At 48.3% G+C, this 17,682-nt stretch overlaps 2 protein-coding genes across 2 annotated transcripts in view; one reads left to right on the top strand and one right to left on the bottom strand.

The window, feature by feature from the left end:
• LOC119462579 (raf homolog serine/threonine-protein kinase Raf) overlaps nt 1-17,682 on the top strand; it is a 173,029-nt gene that overhangs the window by 38,722 nt on the left and 116,625 nt on the right. The window contains exons 5-7 of the mRNA XM_049673048.1: nt 273-369; nt 17,012-17,117; nt 17,194-17,357. Of these exons, the coding sequence (XP_049529005.1) occupies nt 273-369; nt 17,012-17,117; nt 17,194-17,357 (367 nt within the window). The remainder of the gene's footprint in view (nt 1-272; nt 370-17,011; nt 17,118-17,193; nt 17,358-17,682) is intronic.
• The window catches only part of LOC125947608 (uncharacterized), a 386,033-nt gene that overhangs the window by 344,935 nt on the left and 23,416 nt on the right, over nt 1-17,682 (bottom strand). The window lies entirely within an intron of this gene.

Here is a 17,682-nt window from a genome sequence, read left to right as displayed (position 1 = left end):
GTATGTAAGTATGTAATACGCAACAATCTTATGGTGCTTGTTCAAATCCCAGCAAGTGGGACAGGCAATTCAAAAGCAGTAGAGTAACATGACGCCCTGCTGTTCTCAGATGTCATGTCTGCCTCAGCTTGGCATCTCTATATATTTTTTTTCTTTTTTTTTGTGCGTGAGTGTGTGCTGTTGCGCTTAGTGCAACAAACAGCACACACAAGCAAAAGCTGTGTTGTTGCAGCTGATTTCGTGCTGGTCCATGTGTTCGCATCTTTCAACAGGTTCATGCGACCTGGCAGACGTGATGGAGGCACTGTCCAAGGCAATGAAACGACGGAAGCTCACCACCGAGATGTGTGTGTTCAAATGCAGCACCAGGTGGGGACATCATGCTGCACCATTTGTGTCGTGGAATGCTCCGATTGGTTTGTTGATCGACTGGGTTTAATGTAAATTTAATGTACGGAGTTAAATATCCCAAGGCAGAACACAGGCACTGAAACACTGGTAATCTCCATGTTAACTTTGAAGTTGTGGGGCCCAGAAATCACATTCAGCAGTAGGTTGCTATCATCACTGTGGTGATGGGTGTGTTGACAGGCAACTTTTGGCAAAGCCTCTCGTCTCGCTGTACTGACGTAAAATATAAAAAAAATTCTACAATGCAGTCAAGGAGCAAGTTGGGCCTTAATAAAAATGTTTTTAAAATCTTTATTCTTCGAGGTATAGGGCAGAAAACATTTATAGATATGTAATGTCGTGTGTTTATGTTGCATAATAAAGACACGAGCCCTAGACCAAGCACTCCATCTTTTTTATTCTATAGCTCGTGCTGTCCCTTCTTCTTTCTTCTCTTGTGTTCTCCGTCGCCGCCTCTCAGCAATGATCGTATTCCCCAAGGGGCCAAGCTGATCACTCAGCAGCTGGGTCTTGGTGGCTTGCTTCGAGAATGTGCACCATCTGAATGGTCGCTTGATTGTCTGTCCAGAAGCTAGTCGAAGGGTACAAACACGCGCAATACCGTCCTGTCCCGGGTGCACTGATAGAACTCTGCCCAGCTTCCATGGTAGCGACATCTGCTGTCATCATGTACACGCACCACGTCACCTTCGCATAGCCGAGGTAGTTCACGAACAGGGCTGTTAGGCGCGGGACCGAAGTAAGAGCAGGTACGACCGCTTACATCGTATCCATACCTCCGCTGTGAGACGCTCACCATACCGCGCGCAGCGGAGCAGGTCTGCTCTTGTCAATAAGGTGCCATCGGAAGTGCTGGCTTCTTGCGGAAAGCATACGGCGCAACTTCCGACCAAGAAGTGCGACGGAGTCAGCGGTCGCACTTCATTCGAGTTGCTGTCAAGTAAGAGGTCTGCTGTTTATGACTGCTTCAACTTCGCAGAGACGTTAAAGAGGGCCTCGTCGTTCAGACTGCTACGCCTTAATGAACGTCTCAATGTGTCTTTTGTTGATCTGATGAGGCGCTCCAACCAGCCTCTTCACCAGTGAGCTCTATCTGCAATGAACTTCCATTTGATCTTGACATCAGCAGCATATTCTTGGAGAGCCGGCAGAATTGTCTTAAACACTTGCACACAGCTGTGGAAAGATAGTGCGTTATCCAAGTACAGTCAAGTCCTGGGCCGGTATTTTGTAGCGATGACTTTAAAAGTAATAATGCCTTTTCGCGCTTATCGTGCTTTGTCAGTGGTCAGAGCGACGGTCCGCTCGCGTTATCAACGGGATCAGCCGGCTGTGAGCGGTGGATGATAAGACTATTATAAATAAGTCATAAGGCATCGCTACAAAATCGCAGTCCTGCTACAACGAAATTCACAGGACACGTGAAAAATTTCATTGTGGCGGAACTTCGTAGACGCAAAATTGGTATGTATATATGTACGCCAAACGGTAAAGCTGCGAACGAAACCGAAACTATCGTCCGAGAAATCTTTGCGATGGCATGGGGGCAAAGGTTGAGACGTACCGAAGGCAGTCGATAAAGTGTCAACTTCACGAGAGAATGCACTTTGCGCCGCTGTTAGAGCATTTTTCGTATATTGCGGCCGACGCCTAACCCAACGTGTGTGCCCGGCCGATCGCGAAACACTCATTTTGCGGCACATGCACCATCACAATGAAGCGGTCTGAATTATCACAATTTCATGGCATAGTTATGACAAGGTCGGCAAGCTTGCACTTACCGGAAGTTTTATTTCCGAAAGTCGGTCAACCTGGATTTCTTGCGCTTCACGGCAAGCAAAGGCGTTATGCGAGTCTCACAGTCCGTGACAAGAGCCATCGGAATGTCATTGTCGTGATGACCACTATAGTCGTGAGTTTGGATAACTTTTCTGATGAGGTGAAAAGGATCCATTACTTTCAAAGCAGTCGCTGGAGTCAGTGTGTCTAGCGGATTGTCATTTTCCCCAGACAACGAGACGTTAGCATCTTGTTGACAACAGCGGCTGCAGCACGGCCGCTCGGGCGCTATCTCGAAAGAAACCTGCGACATGCACAAATTGAGCGCCCGCTCGGACCTCATCTTCAAAGCGATCTGCGATGTGGGCAAACTGCAACTAGTGCCGGTAGAGTCGTGTGAGCTGTGCTTTCGACATTTAGTTCGCAGTGAAGGGTGAGATGGCACGGAGGTCAATTCGCTCGCTGCTATTGGCGTGCCTTCTCACTCCAGCGTGTTGACACCGAGTTTCCGCGGTCATCGAGCGAGATGGTGTTCATGTTTACCTGTGCGCGCGCGACACCATGCTCGGTAATTTAGTTAGCGAATGTTTACAAAGCGAATGTTTACAAGTTTATACGGATAATAAAACAACTATAGCTGTATAGCTGTCTACTAATCTGCTATCGCAATTGATGCTTCGCTTTTATGGTGAAACTGCGAGATTTTTTCCTTCTGCTTTCTGCCTCGGCGATCATATCTGCCTTCTCCTCAAGAGAAAGAAATTTACACTTCTTCGTTGGCATAGCCATTTGGACGGACACAGACCATAGAAAATGGCAGCGATTGCGGTGATCCCCTGCAGTCTCGCGCAGGTGCGTGATGACCACGCTTAGCTATGGACTGCAGTGGCCTAAATCGGTGCTTTGAATTTGATTTCATTCTCAAAAATCTCGTTCTAGCGGAGATACGATCGTCACAGCTTTGGAAGGGCCTTCTAATTTGACTACTCGGCAGTTCCAATTTCAATTCAGTCCCAGTTTCGTTCTAGAAAAGTTTGTTGCAGCGAAAATGACGAATAAAACGCCTTCATTATGAAGGGACTTTTTTTGCATTACTTTCTATGGGCAGGTGACGGGGAATCGGAAAATCTTCGTTGTGGCGGCAATTTCGTTTTAGCGGTATGCGTTGTAGGGGGATTCGACTGTATATGGTGTCAGGGATTCCCCGGTGCAAGACAAAACGACAGAAGGCCATAAGTGTGGTGGTCGTTGTCATACTGGTCATCAGTTCTAAATGGATGGCACGAGTGACCACACACGAGAAGATCAGGATGTATACCTTTTTGTTAGTAGCAGCCATGTCACGCGTGTAGTGGGGCCTGCAGTAATTCAAATGAACGACAGAGAACGGACTTGCTTCGGTGATTCTATCCGTGGCAAAGGAGCAAACGGCGCGGTCTCAGGCGACAGGCTTATGGCATTTGCAAAATAGACAACTGCTTAGCACCCTTTTAACGGTCTGCTGTCCTTTTACAGTCCGAAACCTCTCTCGAATCTCGCAAAGCGTGGCGTCAATTCTGCCATGGGATAAGCGCACTCATGCGCAGCTAAAACAATGAGAGAGGTGAATGTGTGCCTTGCTGGTAAACAGGACTGGGTGTCTGACGTCCAAGGAGGCTGCAAGCTGCTGTAGACGACCATCCACACGAAGTACACAACTTGCGTCCAGGAAAGGATGTAGTCGAAGAACTGGAGGATGGAAGCCCCTTCCCTGCACGCAGCGCTTGCATTTCTTCGGAAAACATCTCTTCTTGGAGTAACCAGTAATGCTCTGCCTTTTGAAGCTCTGCTGCGGTTAATGGTCCAGCAGTCGGAGATTGCTTCATCAACGTGTTTCCAGCAAAACGGTAGACCCAACCGGCGACTCTTAGCAGTTTCTTCAGGGTACTACTATACGTGTTAACAGGTACTATAGTGTTCGAAACAACGGCTGCAGAAGGACACATTGACGTCCCTTCTGGCATTTTCATCGAGTCTTCAAATTGTTCTGCTTATTCAGTATACTCGGATTATGAAGCCAGGTTGGACTGTGCCACCATAATGTTGACGCAAAAAGACAAGGGGATGGCACTCCTCATGTTATCAAGTCAGCTGGGTTGTCTTCCGCGGCACAATGATACCACTGGGTCGGCGATGTAAGGCCATGAATCTCGTAGACTTGACGACGTGCGAACAGTTCTATTTTTGTCGGTGTACTTCGAATCCAATGCAAGGTGACGAGTGAGTCTGTCCAAAAGTGGACTGGCACAGAGCTGAGCAATGGCACGGTCTTGACGTATTTACACAAAAGTAGAGCTCCAAGTCGGGTTAGTTGGTTGACGTGCATGGTATATATTTTTTTCAACTGCGCTAACCCACACGGACAAGGACGAGGCAGACAAGACGTGCGCAGACTCGCAACTGAATGTTTAATGGGTGAAAATGACATATATACAGAGAAAAATGAACACATCTGATTGGCGATCCAACCATGGGTATGTTGACGTCACACAGTAGCATCTAAAAACGCCATCTCGCAATCAGCTAGTGACACCGAAAGTTCGCTTACACACCCACAACCACAGCCCTTTTGTCTGCAAGATTGAGCATAAGCAAAGGTCAACCATTGTCCCCTGCACCTGCGCAGTAGTGTATGAATTTCCTTTTTCTTGTGGGTGTGTATACATCAGTCAGACGGCTAGGTGAATTAATGTTCGGATAAAAAAACATTTTTAAAAATAGCACTTCAGATGGTTATTCCCACATGGCTAAGCATTGTAATGACTGTAAAAAACTAAACAAGGAAACTTGCCTCCCACTTCTTAAACAAACTAGAATTTAGTACCGTCATAGGGACCGGACCGTAGTATAGTGTAGACCACTTATAACGTAAGTCGCCGGAGTCGCGAATATCTGCACTATAAGCGGTACCGCACTATAACCAAAGCAACAATTTTCAAGACCCGCAGATATGCAAAACATGTGCACCGAGCCGCCTCGTGTATGCGACAGTCGAGTAATGCGGCTAGAACGTTTGCATTCAATTTACAGTCGAATCTCGTTAATTCGAACCAAATCCCGCGGTGGCGCCTCCGACCAGCATTGCTCCGGCACCGCCATAGAGTAAAAGCTTAAGAGATACGCCTCAATGCCGCGCGCGAACGAAAAAAAAAAAAAAAAAAACGCGGCGGAAATTTCACCCTCTCTCAAATGGCAAGGTCGCCGATTCTGCGTTGTGCCAAAACATGCATGTACGTGCCAACGTCTCAGCCACGCTACCGTAGCCACGCGTAGGAAATGGCAGTGAACCCTTCTTTCTCCTTTATGCTTCCTCTACTTTCTAGTCACGTGTTGACCTTGCACGCTGCGGCTACGGCTCAGAGGGAAGCAGCGGCGCTGTCACAGGCCGGCCAACGAAACTGCCCAGGCTGGCAAACGCTCCTGATAACGGCAGAAAACGAAACTTCGAGGAGCTGGCGCCCGCACGGCGGCGGGCGCGCACGGTGACAGTCGAAAGTGGGGCAGCTACGAAGGAGGGCGAGGGGAGCCACCGAAGCGACGTAGTTGCCAAGGCGAAATCCGCTTCCCTGCTGCCCTCCTCCCTCACATTCCACGGTCTCCGCGTGTGCCCTTCGCAGTGCCGTGCCGGCGCCGCCCGCTCCCAGAAGTTTCGTTTACTGCCATTATCGTGAAGCGAGCATCGGCTGGCGCTGGCAGTTTCGTGGCCCTCTCTCGCTATGCGCGCCGTGATATTTCACGACTCGCACTCAAGATTCTGGTTTCAGCCTCACTGGCTGTTCGTTCGCACCACGTGCCCTTCTCCTCCACTTCGTCTCTCTTTCTTCCTCGAGCACTCCTTGGGGCGCCCGTTTGAGGGGAGCGTTCGCCTGTCTCCGCTGACTTCCGTACTCCCAGGCAGACGCACTGTAACCGGTATTTCGTTTCCCGCAACTGCACTATAAGCGATATGTGTATACATGGAGTGCTATGGGAAAATTAACGGGAGTCTGAAAAGACCGCACTATATCCGGTCCTGCACTATAAGCGGTTACGTTATAAGTGGTCTATACTGTACAAGGAAGAATCAAGCTTAAACAAACTAAAATCCTGAGATCAAAAAAAAAAGAAAGAAAAATGCATACAAGAAGCAATGCAAACAAGAAGTTATTTAAAGTAAGAAATGCATGTTTATGCCATGACGGAATTTTCTTTGTTAGCTTCAGCTACCAGGGTATCGGGAAGGTCGTTCCACAAGCGGATGACACGTGGAAGCGCAGATGAGTTAAAAGCATCTGTTTTACCATAGATGCGCGTGAAAGAAAGATGATTATGTAATCTTCGTGAGGTGAATGGAGAGACTTGCAGAGCTATTGGTGATGGCCTTGGTTCGTGAACGTACTTGTGAAACAGCAATAAAAGTGCTACATCACGACGTGTGTCTAAAGAAGGAATTGATAAATTCTTTTAATTTGCGTTATGCTTTCGTTGTAGTTGTAATTTTGTGAGATAAATTGAGCGACTCTATTCTGAACTGATTCTAGCATAGTGGTTAATTAAATAAATGTAATGATGGGACCATACTAAAGAAACAGATTCAAGTTTAGGGCGAACAAATGTAATAGGCTAATTTGCAGACATTAGTCGGCGTCCTACGGAGGTTCCGGCGTAAATATCCCAAGGATCGGTAGGCATTTCCCCAGTAGTAGTAGTACTAGAAAACTTTATTTGGTGTTTTGTAACGAAGTCCCAGAGGGTGGAGCCCTCAGTCCAGGGCCCCATTTGCTGCTGCTATCCGGCTGGCCCGGTCGATCGGGTATCGCTGGTCGTCAAAGGCTGTGCTGGAAAGAGCGGCTTCCCACTGGGATGGGGAGGCATTGGGCATTCTAGGTAGGCCGGGTAGTTTGGAGCATTCCCAAGTAGAAGTAGAGGTTTGGGTGTCCACCATAGAAAGGACATTTGTCGGGGTACTGGCTAGGGTAAAAAGTGTGGCAGAGAGCAAGGCTGGGGAACGTATTAGTTTGGAGTTGTCGCCAAGTGGCTGCATCTGCACGGTTTAGTTTCACGTGTGGTGGAGGGAATGTTCTACGGGATAGTCTGTGGTGTTGTAGTATATGCGTGTATGTAAGCGGTGTCATTTCCACCTTGTCTGGGTTGACTGGCCTTCCACCAGTGCCTGGAGGCCTCGGGCTGTCGCATGAACGCGCTCATTGCCAGGGAGAGACGCATGCCCAAGTGTCCAGACTAGGTGAACTGGTGGAATATTTTGCTTCTTGTGTAGCATTTTATGCGCGATTGGTGAAATCCGTCCTTGTGCGTAGTTTCGACATGCTCGCTGGGAATCTGTAAGAATATATATGATCTTATCTGGGGGTTGAGCGCTGGTGGCAGTTGTCAGTGTGTATTGTGGCTGATAATACTGCTTTGCCCCTCCAGTCGGCCACCGCTACCACTTTGGCTGTAATGTCGGGGTAGCACGCGGCGTCTGCACAGAAGGTGTTCAGGTCGTTGTCATATTCACGGTGCAGTGCCATTGCACGTGCAGCACGCCTGCCTTTATGATTGGTGTTCGAGGTGCATATTCCGAGGTATGGGGGCCACTGTAACGTTATCTTTGATGTTTGGTGCGATTGACAGGGGCTCTCGTTGGGCAAACTCTGATATTGGGTAACGTAATTGTCTGAGTACATGCCTTCTTGTCGATGTACGTTTCAGTCGTTCGATCTGACTGACTTTCTGGGCTTTGATTAATTCGGCCATGGTGTTATGCAAACCAAGCTGTAATAGTCTGGCTGTTGAGGTGTAGATAGGAAGGCCTGTCGCCTTTTTCACCGTTGTTCGTATGAGGGTGTCTAGATGGTTTGTTTGTTTTTGGGTGAGTCGGTGGTAAGGTGTATGATAGGTAATGCAGCTTACGATTAAAGCGTGTATGATGCACATGACGTCGGATTCTTTTAGGCCGTGGCGGCGGTTCGTGACCCGCCGGATCATGTGCACTACCTGATTAAGCTGTTTCTTCAGTAGCGTCGGGGTATATGTCGCTTTCGCATTGGCTTGAACGTGGAGTCCTAGTAAGCGTAATTTGGTAATCTTATTTACAGGTTCATCCTCGATAGTCACCGTGATGTCAGGTGGTAGGTGATGTTTCCTTTGGAGTTTTTTTTTTTTTTTTTACTGTAAGCAGTTCTGACTTTTGAGCTGCGCACGTAAGTCCCCCTGCTCGTGCATATTTCTGGGTGACGTCCGCTGCTGCCTGTAGTGCCTCCTGTATTTCACCATCTGAGCCACTGGTGGCCCAGGTGATATCATCAGCATAAAGCAGCATGCCTAATTCCCGGTATAGCATCTAGTAGTGCAGATCGAATATTTCACTACGTCAACTGCGCCCAAATAAACATAAATGGGAGCAAAAGTACGGTAAATTGCCACTCAGTCTGCTCATAGCTATGTTAAATAGCACGGGGGAAAGCACTGACTCTTGTGGCGTGCCTTTTCCCGCAAGAGGGATGGAGTCCGAACATTTATTTCCTATACCTATAGCTGCAGTGCGATCTTTAAGAAACGCTTGGACGCAATTGTATAGTCGTCGGCCACACTTTTTTGCCGCTAGATTGGTGAGTATGAGTTCGTGAGCTACGTTATCAAACGCGCCTTTCAGGTCTAACCCACGGATGGCTTTGCTTTGTTGGGTGCTGATATGGTCAATTATCTCTTCCCTAATTTGCAGTAGTACGTCTTGAGTGGATAGCCCCGGTCGAAAACCGAACATTGTGTGCGGTAATAAGGCTTGCTCTGCTAGGTACGGCTGAAGCCTTGCCAGGACGACGTTTTCAAATAACTTTCCTATGCATGATGTGAGCGAGATGGGTCTCAGTTGGTTTAGAGAGGGCCGCTTGCCTGGTTTTGGCATTGTAATATTGGCGTGCTGCCATTCTTGCGGCAGGGTGCCCTCTAGCCAGTGGTACTGAACATAGTCCGCAAGTTCTTTTATAGATCTGTCGTCGAGGTTTTTTAGAAGCCGGTACTGTATTCCGTCTGCTTCCGGGGCGGTGTTGCATACTATTCGATGCAGGGCCTCTCTAACTTCATGTGGTGTGATGTCTTTGTCTAATTCCGAAGGCTCCGCATGCGGATAATCTATGTAAGTTGGTGTGGGGCCTGTACCTATGTAAGCGTCTTTTAGCTGTTGTATTATGGCCGCATCATACCCAGGTGTCTGTCTCAAGATTTTTTTAAGGGTTTTGCTGCTCGTTGCTTTGGTTTGATTGGGGTCGATGAGATTTCTAAGCAGCACCCACGTTTTGGCAGTGCCCAAGATACCCTGCATTTGATTGCATAAGTTCTTCCAATTTTTTCGCGTTAGTTCGGTTGCGTAACTTTCCGCCTGGGCTGTTAAGGCGGATATCCGTTGCCTGAGCTTGCGATTGTGTTTTTGCTTTTGCCACCTTTCTTGCAGGCAATGGCGAGCCTCCAAAAGGTGTAATTGGTGCCTGTTGACAGGGGATGTTCTGGTGATGTGTCGATTTTCATTGGGCTTCTTCGATTTTCGGAGTTCTGGCAGCCCGCTGGCAGCCAGACGGCAGCCACCTAGTTCCGGTTATGATAGGAAGTCACGTGAGCTGGAATCCGAAGACAACCCGGAGCTGCCCGAAGTTTGCAAAATCGAACGCCGGGACAGCGCTGGCCGCGGGATAAATGTAAACAAGCTACCAACATGGCAGCGACCGGCGTCGGCGGCGCGCGCGCGGCGTAGTCGGCCCATTTCTGCGTTGCCACTGTGAAAATATACAGCTGTGTTCGGGAAAACCATCACTTTTGCGAGATTTCGCGCGACTGAGCATCTCAATTTGCACAGCGTGACAAACGGCCTTCGATGAGTCCGATGCCAAGACGCAAAATCGCACGTAAATAATTGCGAAAAAGCGATCGCTCGGGGATGCCTCGAGGAGGTCGGCCACCGGCGACATTTGAAGTCATTTGACAAGACACGAAAAAGCGGGTACGTCTTTACGCGTAAAATTTCGTGCCGGTCGACATGCTTGAATTCGATTTCAGAAAGTTTGTTTCGGTTGATAGTGCTCCTTTCAATTCAGCTCCTGTGCTGAAGGAGCTCGAGCTGCGGCTGGCGCATGAAAATGCACGCCACCTGTGACCATCGAAAAGCTTTATAATGAGAGCAATAATTAACCTAATATACGCGTGGCCACTACTCATCTCAGTGTAACATCTCAGTGGCCTTTAACATCAACGGCAGTTTCGAGCTGCCACCCAAGCATACGACGGATAGACGGAGCGAACGTGGGCTAGCTGCGACGCCTTCGCTATATATCTGCAGAAAAATTATATCGCCGCATATACGCGAGCGATGTGAAAAGGGATACCACTATAGAGAAAGATGAACCGAAAAGGCACCGCGATGTGTGGGAATTGAGCGTCTACAACTTCGCGAACAACTTGCGCGGAACACGATGAAAATACGATGCAAGCATAATCGACAGCGCCCACGGTGACAGCGCCGCGCGCGCTGTTTACGGCGGGGAAGAAGAATTCACGGCATACACACACACACACACACATACACACACAAAAGAAAGTTTCAAATGGTTCGCCGCCGCTCGTATGGCACCGCCTCGCAAGGTGGTGCCATACGAGCGTTAGAACCCTAGTAAGGTGCGTTAGAACCCTAGTAAGATAATGCTAGAAGCAACGCAATCAGCGATCCACGCACCGCGCCGACGAGTACGGGAGACGAAGTCCGAAACCACAACAACCGGGGCGGCGCGCGCTCGACGCAAGCCAGGAGCGAGGTGAAAGTCCTCAAGCGCCCGCGCTGCAATCCGTCGAGTCCCCACAAAGATGGCGGCGAGCGCTCATCGCCTCTTTTTGTCGTCTGCTAGCCAGAGAACTTCCAGAGAGCAGCCAGAACAAAATCGTCCTGGCAGGTTCTGGCAGCCCGCGGGTAGCCAGAACCGTCCAGCCCGAGTAAAACGAACGCGCGGCGGAAGTGCGTCACGCGGTCGGCGGAGCAACCCGAGAAAAAACGAAGGCGCGCTGGCTGGCTCTGGCAGCCCGCGGGTAGCCAGAAGTGGAAAATCGAAGAAGCCCATTGTCGCACAGAAGTCTGTCTGAATTTGTCGGATCCATTCCTGCAGAGTTTCTGGTTTCAAGCTGCCTTCGTAGGTTTCATTGGTGCTTTCTTGCTTGCGCCGCTGTCGGAACTTGTCCCAATCCGTCATTCGTATTTTATGTTCTTTGAGTTTTGTTCGCGGTGTTATTAGATGTGTTTCTGTTATATTGTGGTCACTACCAAGGGTCTCATCGAGGTTGTGCCATCCCTGGTACCTAATGTCTTTGATCAGCGTAAGGTCGGGGCAGGTGTCTCGACTGACACTGTTGCCTATTCTCGTTGGGTGGGCTGCATCTGTAAGTATGGTCAAGCCTAGTTGTGCTATTGTCAGTGCTAGCCGTCGACCCTTTGGATTAGTGGTCTTGTAATCCCACGTTGGGTGTGCTGTGTTAAAGTCCCCTACTATAAGTAACCATTGCTTTGCTTCCTTTAGTGCGTGTTTGAAGAGCCCATCGAAACAGTCTGCCCGCTCTTTAGGGGCACTATAGATGTTGAGGACAAAGAAGCTAGGCTCTTTCCTGTCTACGGGAATGATTACAATGAGTACGTTTGGTATGCGTTCGGAGCTGAGGGTGTGGTCGATTGCGGTTAACCTCTTTGACACTAATGTTGCTGTTTTAATCGGACCATTGTGGTGTTCTTTGTACGAAAAAGTATTGTATCCAGTAAGTTTAGGTTCAATGTAAGTTTCTTGTAGTGCCAATATGTTTGGTGTGTGTGTGTCTGTGCGTGTATGAACTGCGTTAGATTTCCTTGTTTCCGGTGGAAACTGCGGCAGTTCCATTGCCAAATTTTGATGGGTTGTGTTTGCGCGACATTTTGTTGTCTAGCCATCTTTTATTGTAAACTGGCCTGAGATGAAGGGCATGCGTATGAATGCGCCCTGATATCTTCTCTTGCCTCGAGCGGACTAACACGGGTGCGGTTGGGGGTGGCGTTGTGGACGACCGTTTGAGTAACTTCGTCGCGAATTTGTTGTCTAAACTCTTGGGTTAGCTCAATGAACATCTGTTGCAGGGTGGTTTTGATTTCTTCGTTTAGTTCCTGCATATCTTGCGTGAAACTCTCCTTGAGTTCCTGTCCTGTTGCATTTCGTTGCTCAGGCGCTCTCTATCTTGTTGAAACTCTGTGTTTGAACTGGTGTAATTCCTGTCGAAGAGTGATTGACATTTTGTTTACTAATGTTCGCATCTCTTGCCTAAGCGTTCGGGCTATGTCATTAATCATTTCCTGCACCTGGGCATTGGTAGTGAAGTTATTTGTGAGAGGCACCTGCCTCTCACAAATACTGCATGTGCATGTTGTAAGGGTTGGAAAATTGGTGGCAGTGGAAGAAGGTAAGGGGGAAGAGTTTGAAAGCCGCTCAGCCCAGCTCGCCTTTGGCGGATTCCGCAGATGTTCTTGATATGTGTAGTCCAGGAAAGGTTTGATGTCAGGGTTACGCCTAGATATTTGAAAGAAGTACCTGCCGACACAGAATTGGTATTAATATAGTATGAAAAATTGGAAAGGAAATGTTCGCGAGTGAAAGACATTACATTTATCTGGGTTAAGCGACATTAGCCACGTTCTACACCAACTGCTAATAAGGTCAAGATCAATTTGAATTTTTACGTGGTCATCTGTACTAGCAATTACTCGGTAAATTATACAGTCGTCGGCAAAAATCCACACATGAGACGATATGTTATTCGGTAAGTCGTTAATTTATATCAGAAAAAGTAGTGGACTGAGGACACTGCCCTGTGGCACACCCGAGGAAACGTAGGAGAGCGGGGAGGAAAAATTGTTAACCACAGTGAACTGCTGCCGATTGGTGAGAAAGTTCCGAATCCGAGATAGCATTAGTGAATCTAAGGGCAAAGAAGACAGTTTATAAATTAGTCGGCAGTGAGCTACATGATCAAAGGCTTTTGAAAAATTTAAAACATGCAGTCAGTTTGCAGGTTTTTGTCCAGATTAAAATGTAATTCACTCATGAACTCAAATAGTTACGTGTCGCACGATAAACCCTTCCTAAATCCATGTTGCTTTGCGAAGAAAAAGTTATTATTCTCTAAATTATTGTAAATATGGGAGGTGATCATATGCTCTAGGGTCTTACAGCAGATGGAAGTGAAATAGGTCTGTAATTTAGGGAATTTCTATTGCCACATTTAAAGATGGGAATGACCTTTGCGATTTTCCAGTCTTGGGGAAGCTTTCCTGTCGATAGCGATTGCCGGAATTTATGAGATAATATTTTACTCGAGACTGATATTGTGTTTTTTAGTATCTTTGAGTATGTTGTCAATGACCGCTGATGTGGACGCTTTCAGATTATTTATAATGGATGCTATGCCGTCGACAGTAATGTCGATGGGCTGTAAAAAAGGGTAGTCAAGATCAGCTACCTCATCAGCGGTACCTGGTAGGGCCCATCAGCTTTGGTGAGGCTCTCTTCAAATATGTCAAGTTCTGGATGAGCCTTGCCATTTTCTGCTGTCAATGGGTTAATTCCAGTGATGTCGAGACGCCACATCACAGAAGGATCGCAGTTGGGAATGAAGTAGGGCTGCAAGTCGGGAACAGAGCACTCATAGGTATTGAACCTCCTTTGAGTTCCACGGTTCCCTGAACAGTCCATCCGTGCTTGGTTTCAACATCTGTCCGATTGCTGGTCAAATGATCAATATTTCCAGTGGCTACGTTCCAGCACACGTCGGAACCAAATAAAACGCTTATTTCATGTGGCTGCTATATGTCGGGGTGAAAGTTGTCATATTTTTTTTGCACAGAAGCTGCAGGACTGTGCTGCTGAGCGGTGGGCTTGTGACCGTACACACTTCTGGTACCTCCAGAGTGTCAACAGCTACCGCGATGTCATTGTGTTGGCCTCGCAGAGGCAAAGCTACCCGACGACTGCGCATGACTTGGCGGGGCTTCGAGTGGCCGAACGTTACAATAGATAGTTCCTCGTTTCCGATAACTGGGCACTTGAGATCCTTCGACTCAAGTAAAGGTGTGCGTACGAGACGCCTTCGTAATGTGCACTAAATCCACACCCGTCCGGTCTGGAGCAGGACCGCATTGACTCCACTCAAGGCACTTGGGACAGATGAGATGGACTGGTGCCACGTGATGCAAGGCCATCTTGGTCCACTGTCGTTCTCGTGGTTGAAGCAGGTGGCTTAAGGGGGGGCACGGCTTTCGCATCGCGAAAAATGGCTAAAAAATCGATTTTTTGAAAATCACATTTTCAGTTTCTGTAACTCTTATTCTATCTGATTCCGAAATATCATCACTGAAAACCAAGTAGAAGTGCTCTAAAAAAATTGTTATATCAGCCAAGGTGCCGAAAAATTGCGCGGAAATCGCGAAAAAACGGCGTTTTTCAAGCCACGATATCTCCGGAATGGCGCAGCCGAGCGCCACCATCTTGGTCTCGTTGAAAAGCGCATTTCTCCGTCTTCAAATCTGCCGCTTCAGCTATCTCCTCCATACAGAAACGAGCACACAAAAAGCAAATGATTGAAGGTCGTGCCGGAGCCACCGATTGGCCGCGCCCGCCACGTGACTCCAGCGCGGTTCGCCATTGGTCCGGTGCTCGCTCCGTGATGGCGTCGTCTGCTCCGCTTGTTGCGGTCTCCTCGCGATCTCCGGACAGTTTCCATAATCTCAACGAGTGTTAAAGCGGGCGCTACGCGGACATCGCAGTAGCGTGGCCGATTCCGCTTTTTGTGGACGTCTCAGACCCGCGGCTAAGCATTCCGAGCATCGGTGACACGGACTTCGCGACCGAACTTCGGGCACGGAATGCTCGGACACGCGGCTAAGTCTTTCGCGCGTAGGCGTCTCCGACTCGGCGATGAAGCACATCGCGCGCGGACTTCTCGGATCCTTGCCTAAGCATTTCGCGCGTCGGCACCTCGGACTGTGTTACTAAGCTAATCGAGCATCGACTCGTCGAGCCCGCGGCTAGGCATTTCGCGCGTCGGCACATCGCTCATCGAGTGTCGACTCCTCGGACCCGCGGCTAGGCACTTCGCGCGTCGGCACCTCGAGCGTTGACTCCTCGAGCCCGCGGCTAGGCAATTCGCGTGCCGGCACATCGCTCATCGGGTGTCGACACCTCGAGCGTCTATTCCTCAGACCCGCGGCTAGGCATTTCGCGCGTCGGCACCTCGGACTGCGCGATTGAGCTTACCGAGCGTTTGGACCCGCGACCAGGCATTTCGCGCATCGGCACAGCATCGGCACCTCGGACTGCGCGACTAAGCTCGTCGAGCGTCTATTCCGCGGACCCGCGACTTGGCACATTGCGCGCCGACTACGAGATATCGACTACGAGCTGTTACGAGATATCGTAATGCCACGATATCTCGTAACAATACCTATCATACCACCCCTTTAATTCATAAAGATAACCTCATCATGAGCTCTATTCACTAGGCCACTTGGGCTGGCACAGACACCTGGCTGCAGAAGTGAGGCATGATACAAAAGTACAGGCTGGAAAGCACCTAGCAGCTGCATTGCTGCCTATCTATCAGTGGCTCTCCTAACCTCCATAGCCATTGTCAATGGAAGATGATTCAGAAGCCTGCTGAGAGCCTTCATTCAGTAACATGGTCGATTCTACCAAAAGAAAACAATGCCTCACTGACTGCACTAGAGGCTGCTATCAATGAGGCAGTCTGCAGATACAACGCTAGAACTACTGTATATTTATGCCCACATAGTTCTGCACCTCACTTGGTTTGAAACCCAGGCACCATGCTCTTTGTAGAGCAGCAGTAAAGAATGCCATACAAACATGAAAAAGGCAGAACGAAGGCTCAGCAGACCAGAGGCCACATGTCCAAGAAGCCCCACGTCACAAAACAAATCAAAGATTACAACTTTGGTGCGTTTTAGAGAACTGAAGAGAAGGCGCAACTTTGAGAGCCGTTTTCTCAAAACTGTTTTTTCGCCTTTCTGCTCAGTTTCTGGAGCTGATTTCTTCGTTACCGTTTAGCCTATTTTGATTCTGTTTTTTTTGTCACGTTCCTTGGACTACAGTGCAGGTCGAGACAGCATTTTTATCTTGACTTTTTATAAATTTATGGCATGGCTATTCGTTCACCCCGAAAGTGTGCTTGGTGTGAAGGTAACTTGAAAAATGACTATCTAAAAAATTTGTGTTGCGAAAAAAAAAAAAGTAAGACTGTCACGACCTTCAGCACGCATTGAGCTATGCAGTCAATACTCAACGAGCCTTCCATCATGTTTTTTAAGCTCCCTAGGCCCTCCAGAAAGTTCAAGAGAGAAAAATTCTGCTCAATAAAATGTTCTCAAGGTATCACTCTGAAACTTTTATGGAAGTATCAGGGAGACATTCTAAACATTCGTGCCAATTTTTATCAAAATCCATGAAGAAATCAGGAAGTTGATTTTCAAAGCCACGTCCCCCCTTAAATAACTCGCAGAGTTTGGTCAAATGGCGACAATGACACTTGCTACACGTGATGTTGCGCGACCGTCTGCAAAGACGTGCCCCACCAGCTTCGCGTGCGTCTTGTGCTGCAGCAAAGTCGCATTACGTTGAGGTCAACAGCAGTTGCGTATCTGCCAAAAGCGTCTTCTGATTGTACGTTTCTCCGACTTTCCCAGAACCAAGTATTTCATCCTAATTAGTGCGGCTTGCGATGTTTGCCACAGGGCGGTTGTGGACTGGAACGAGGACGTCAGTCACCTGGAGGACGATGACATCCAGGTAGAGATCAAGGAGAAGTTTCCTGTCACTACGAGTATCTCGCACAATTTTGTGAGTTACATTTATTTCAGTGTTTCCCACAAGGGTGCTTCCTTTGTATGCTAATCGGCAGATGTTTTTATTAAAGGTGCGCAAGACGTTCTTCTCGCTGGCGTTCTGCGAGTGCTGCCGTAAGCTGCTGTTTCATGGCTTCCGGTGCCAGACGTGCGGCTACCGCTTCCACCAGCGATGTGCCTCCAGTGTGCCCAAACTGTGCCAGCCTTTGCGGGTTGAAAGCGACTACTACAAGCAGTGAGTAGACTTGCAATGTTCGCTTCGTTGTCCAGTTTCACAGCAGCCCTTGGGCATCAAAATGCTGCTATCAAAGCTTCGGAAACCCTTACTTTTCGTTGAGTGCTTAAAAAATTTAGAATTTTGTGTTAGTTAACCTTAGGGCATTTTGTTTGAAAATCAGGCTACAAAATTGATACAAGTTGAACCAGTCCATTCCGTTCAGCAGCTTTGCAGTAGGAAACCATCCTATTTGTAGTGGTTGGCGATGGTTTGCTTGCAAAGTCTTTTCAGTTGCGTGCTGCCAGACACAAAATTACTTTAGTCTTAAAGAAACCTTTATCGT

Source organism: Dermacentor silvarum, chromosome 8 (assembly GCF_013339745.2).
Source record: "Dermacentor silvarum isolate Dsil-2018 chromosome 8, BIME_Dsil_1.4, whole genome shotgun sequence".
Lineage (NCBI taxonomy): Eukaryota > Metazoa > Arthropoda > Arachnida > Ixodida > Ixodidae > Dermacentor > Dermacentor silvarum.
Note: the sequence above shows the minus strand (reverse complement) of the source record. Positions and strands in the feature narration are given on the sequence as shown.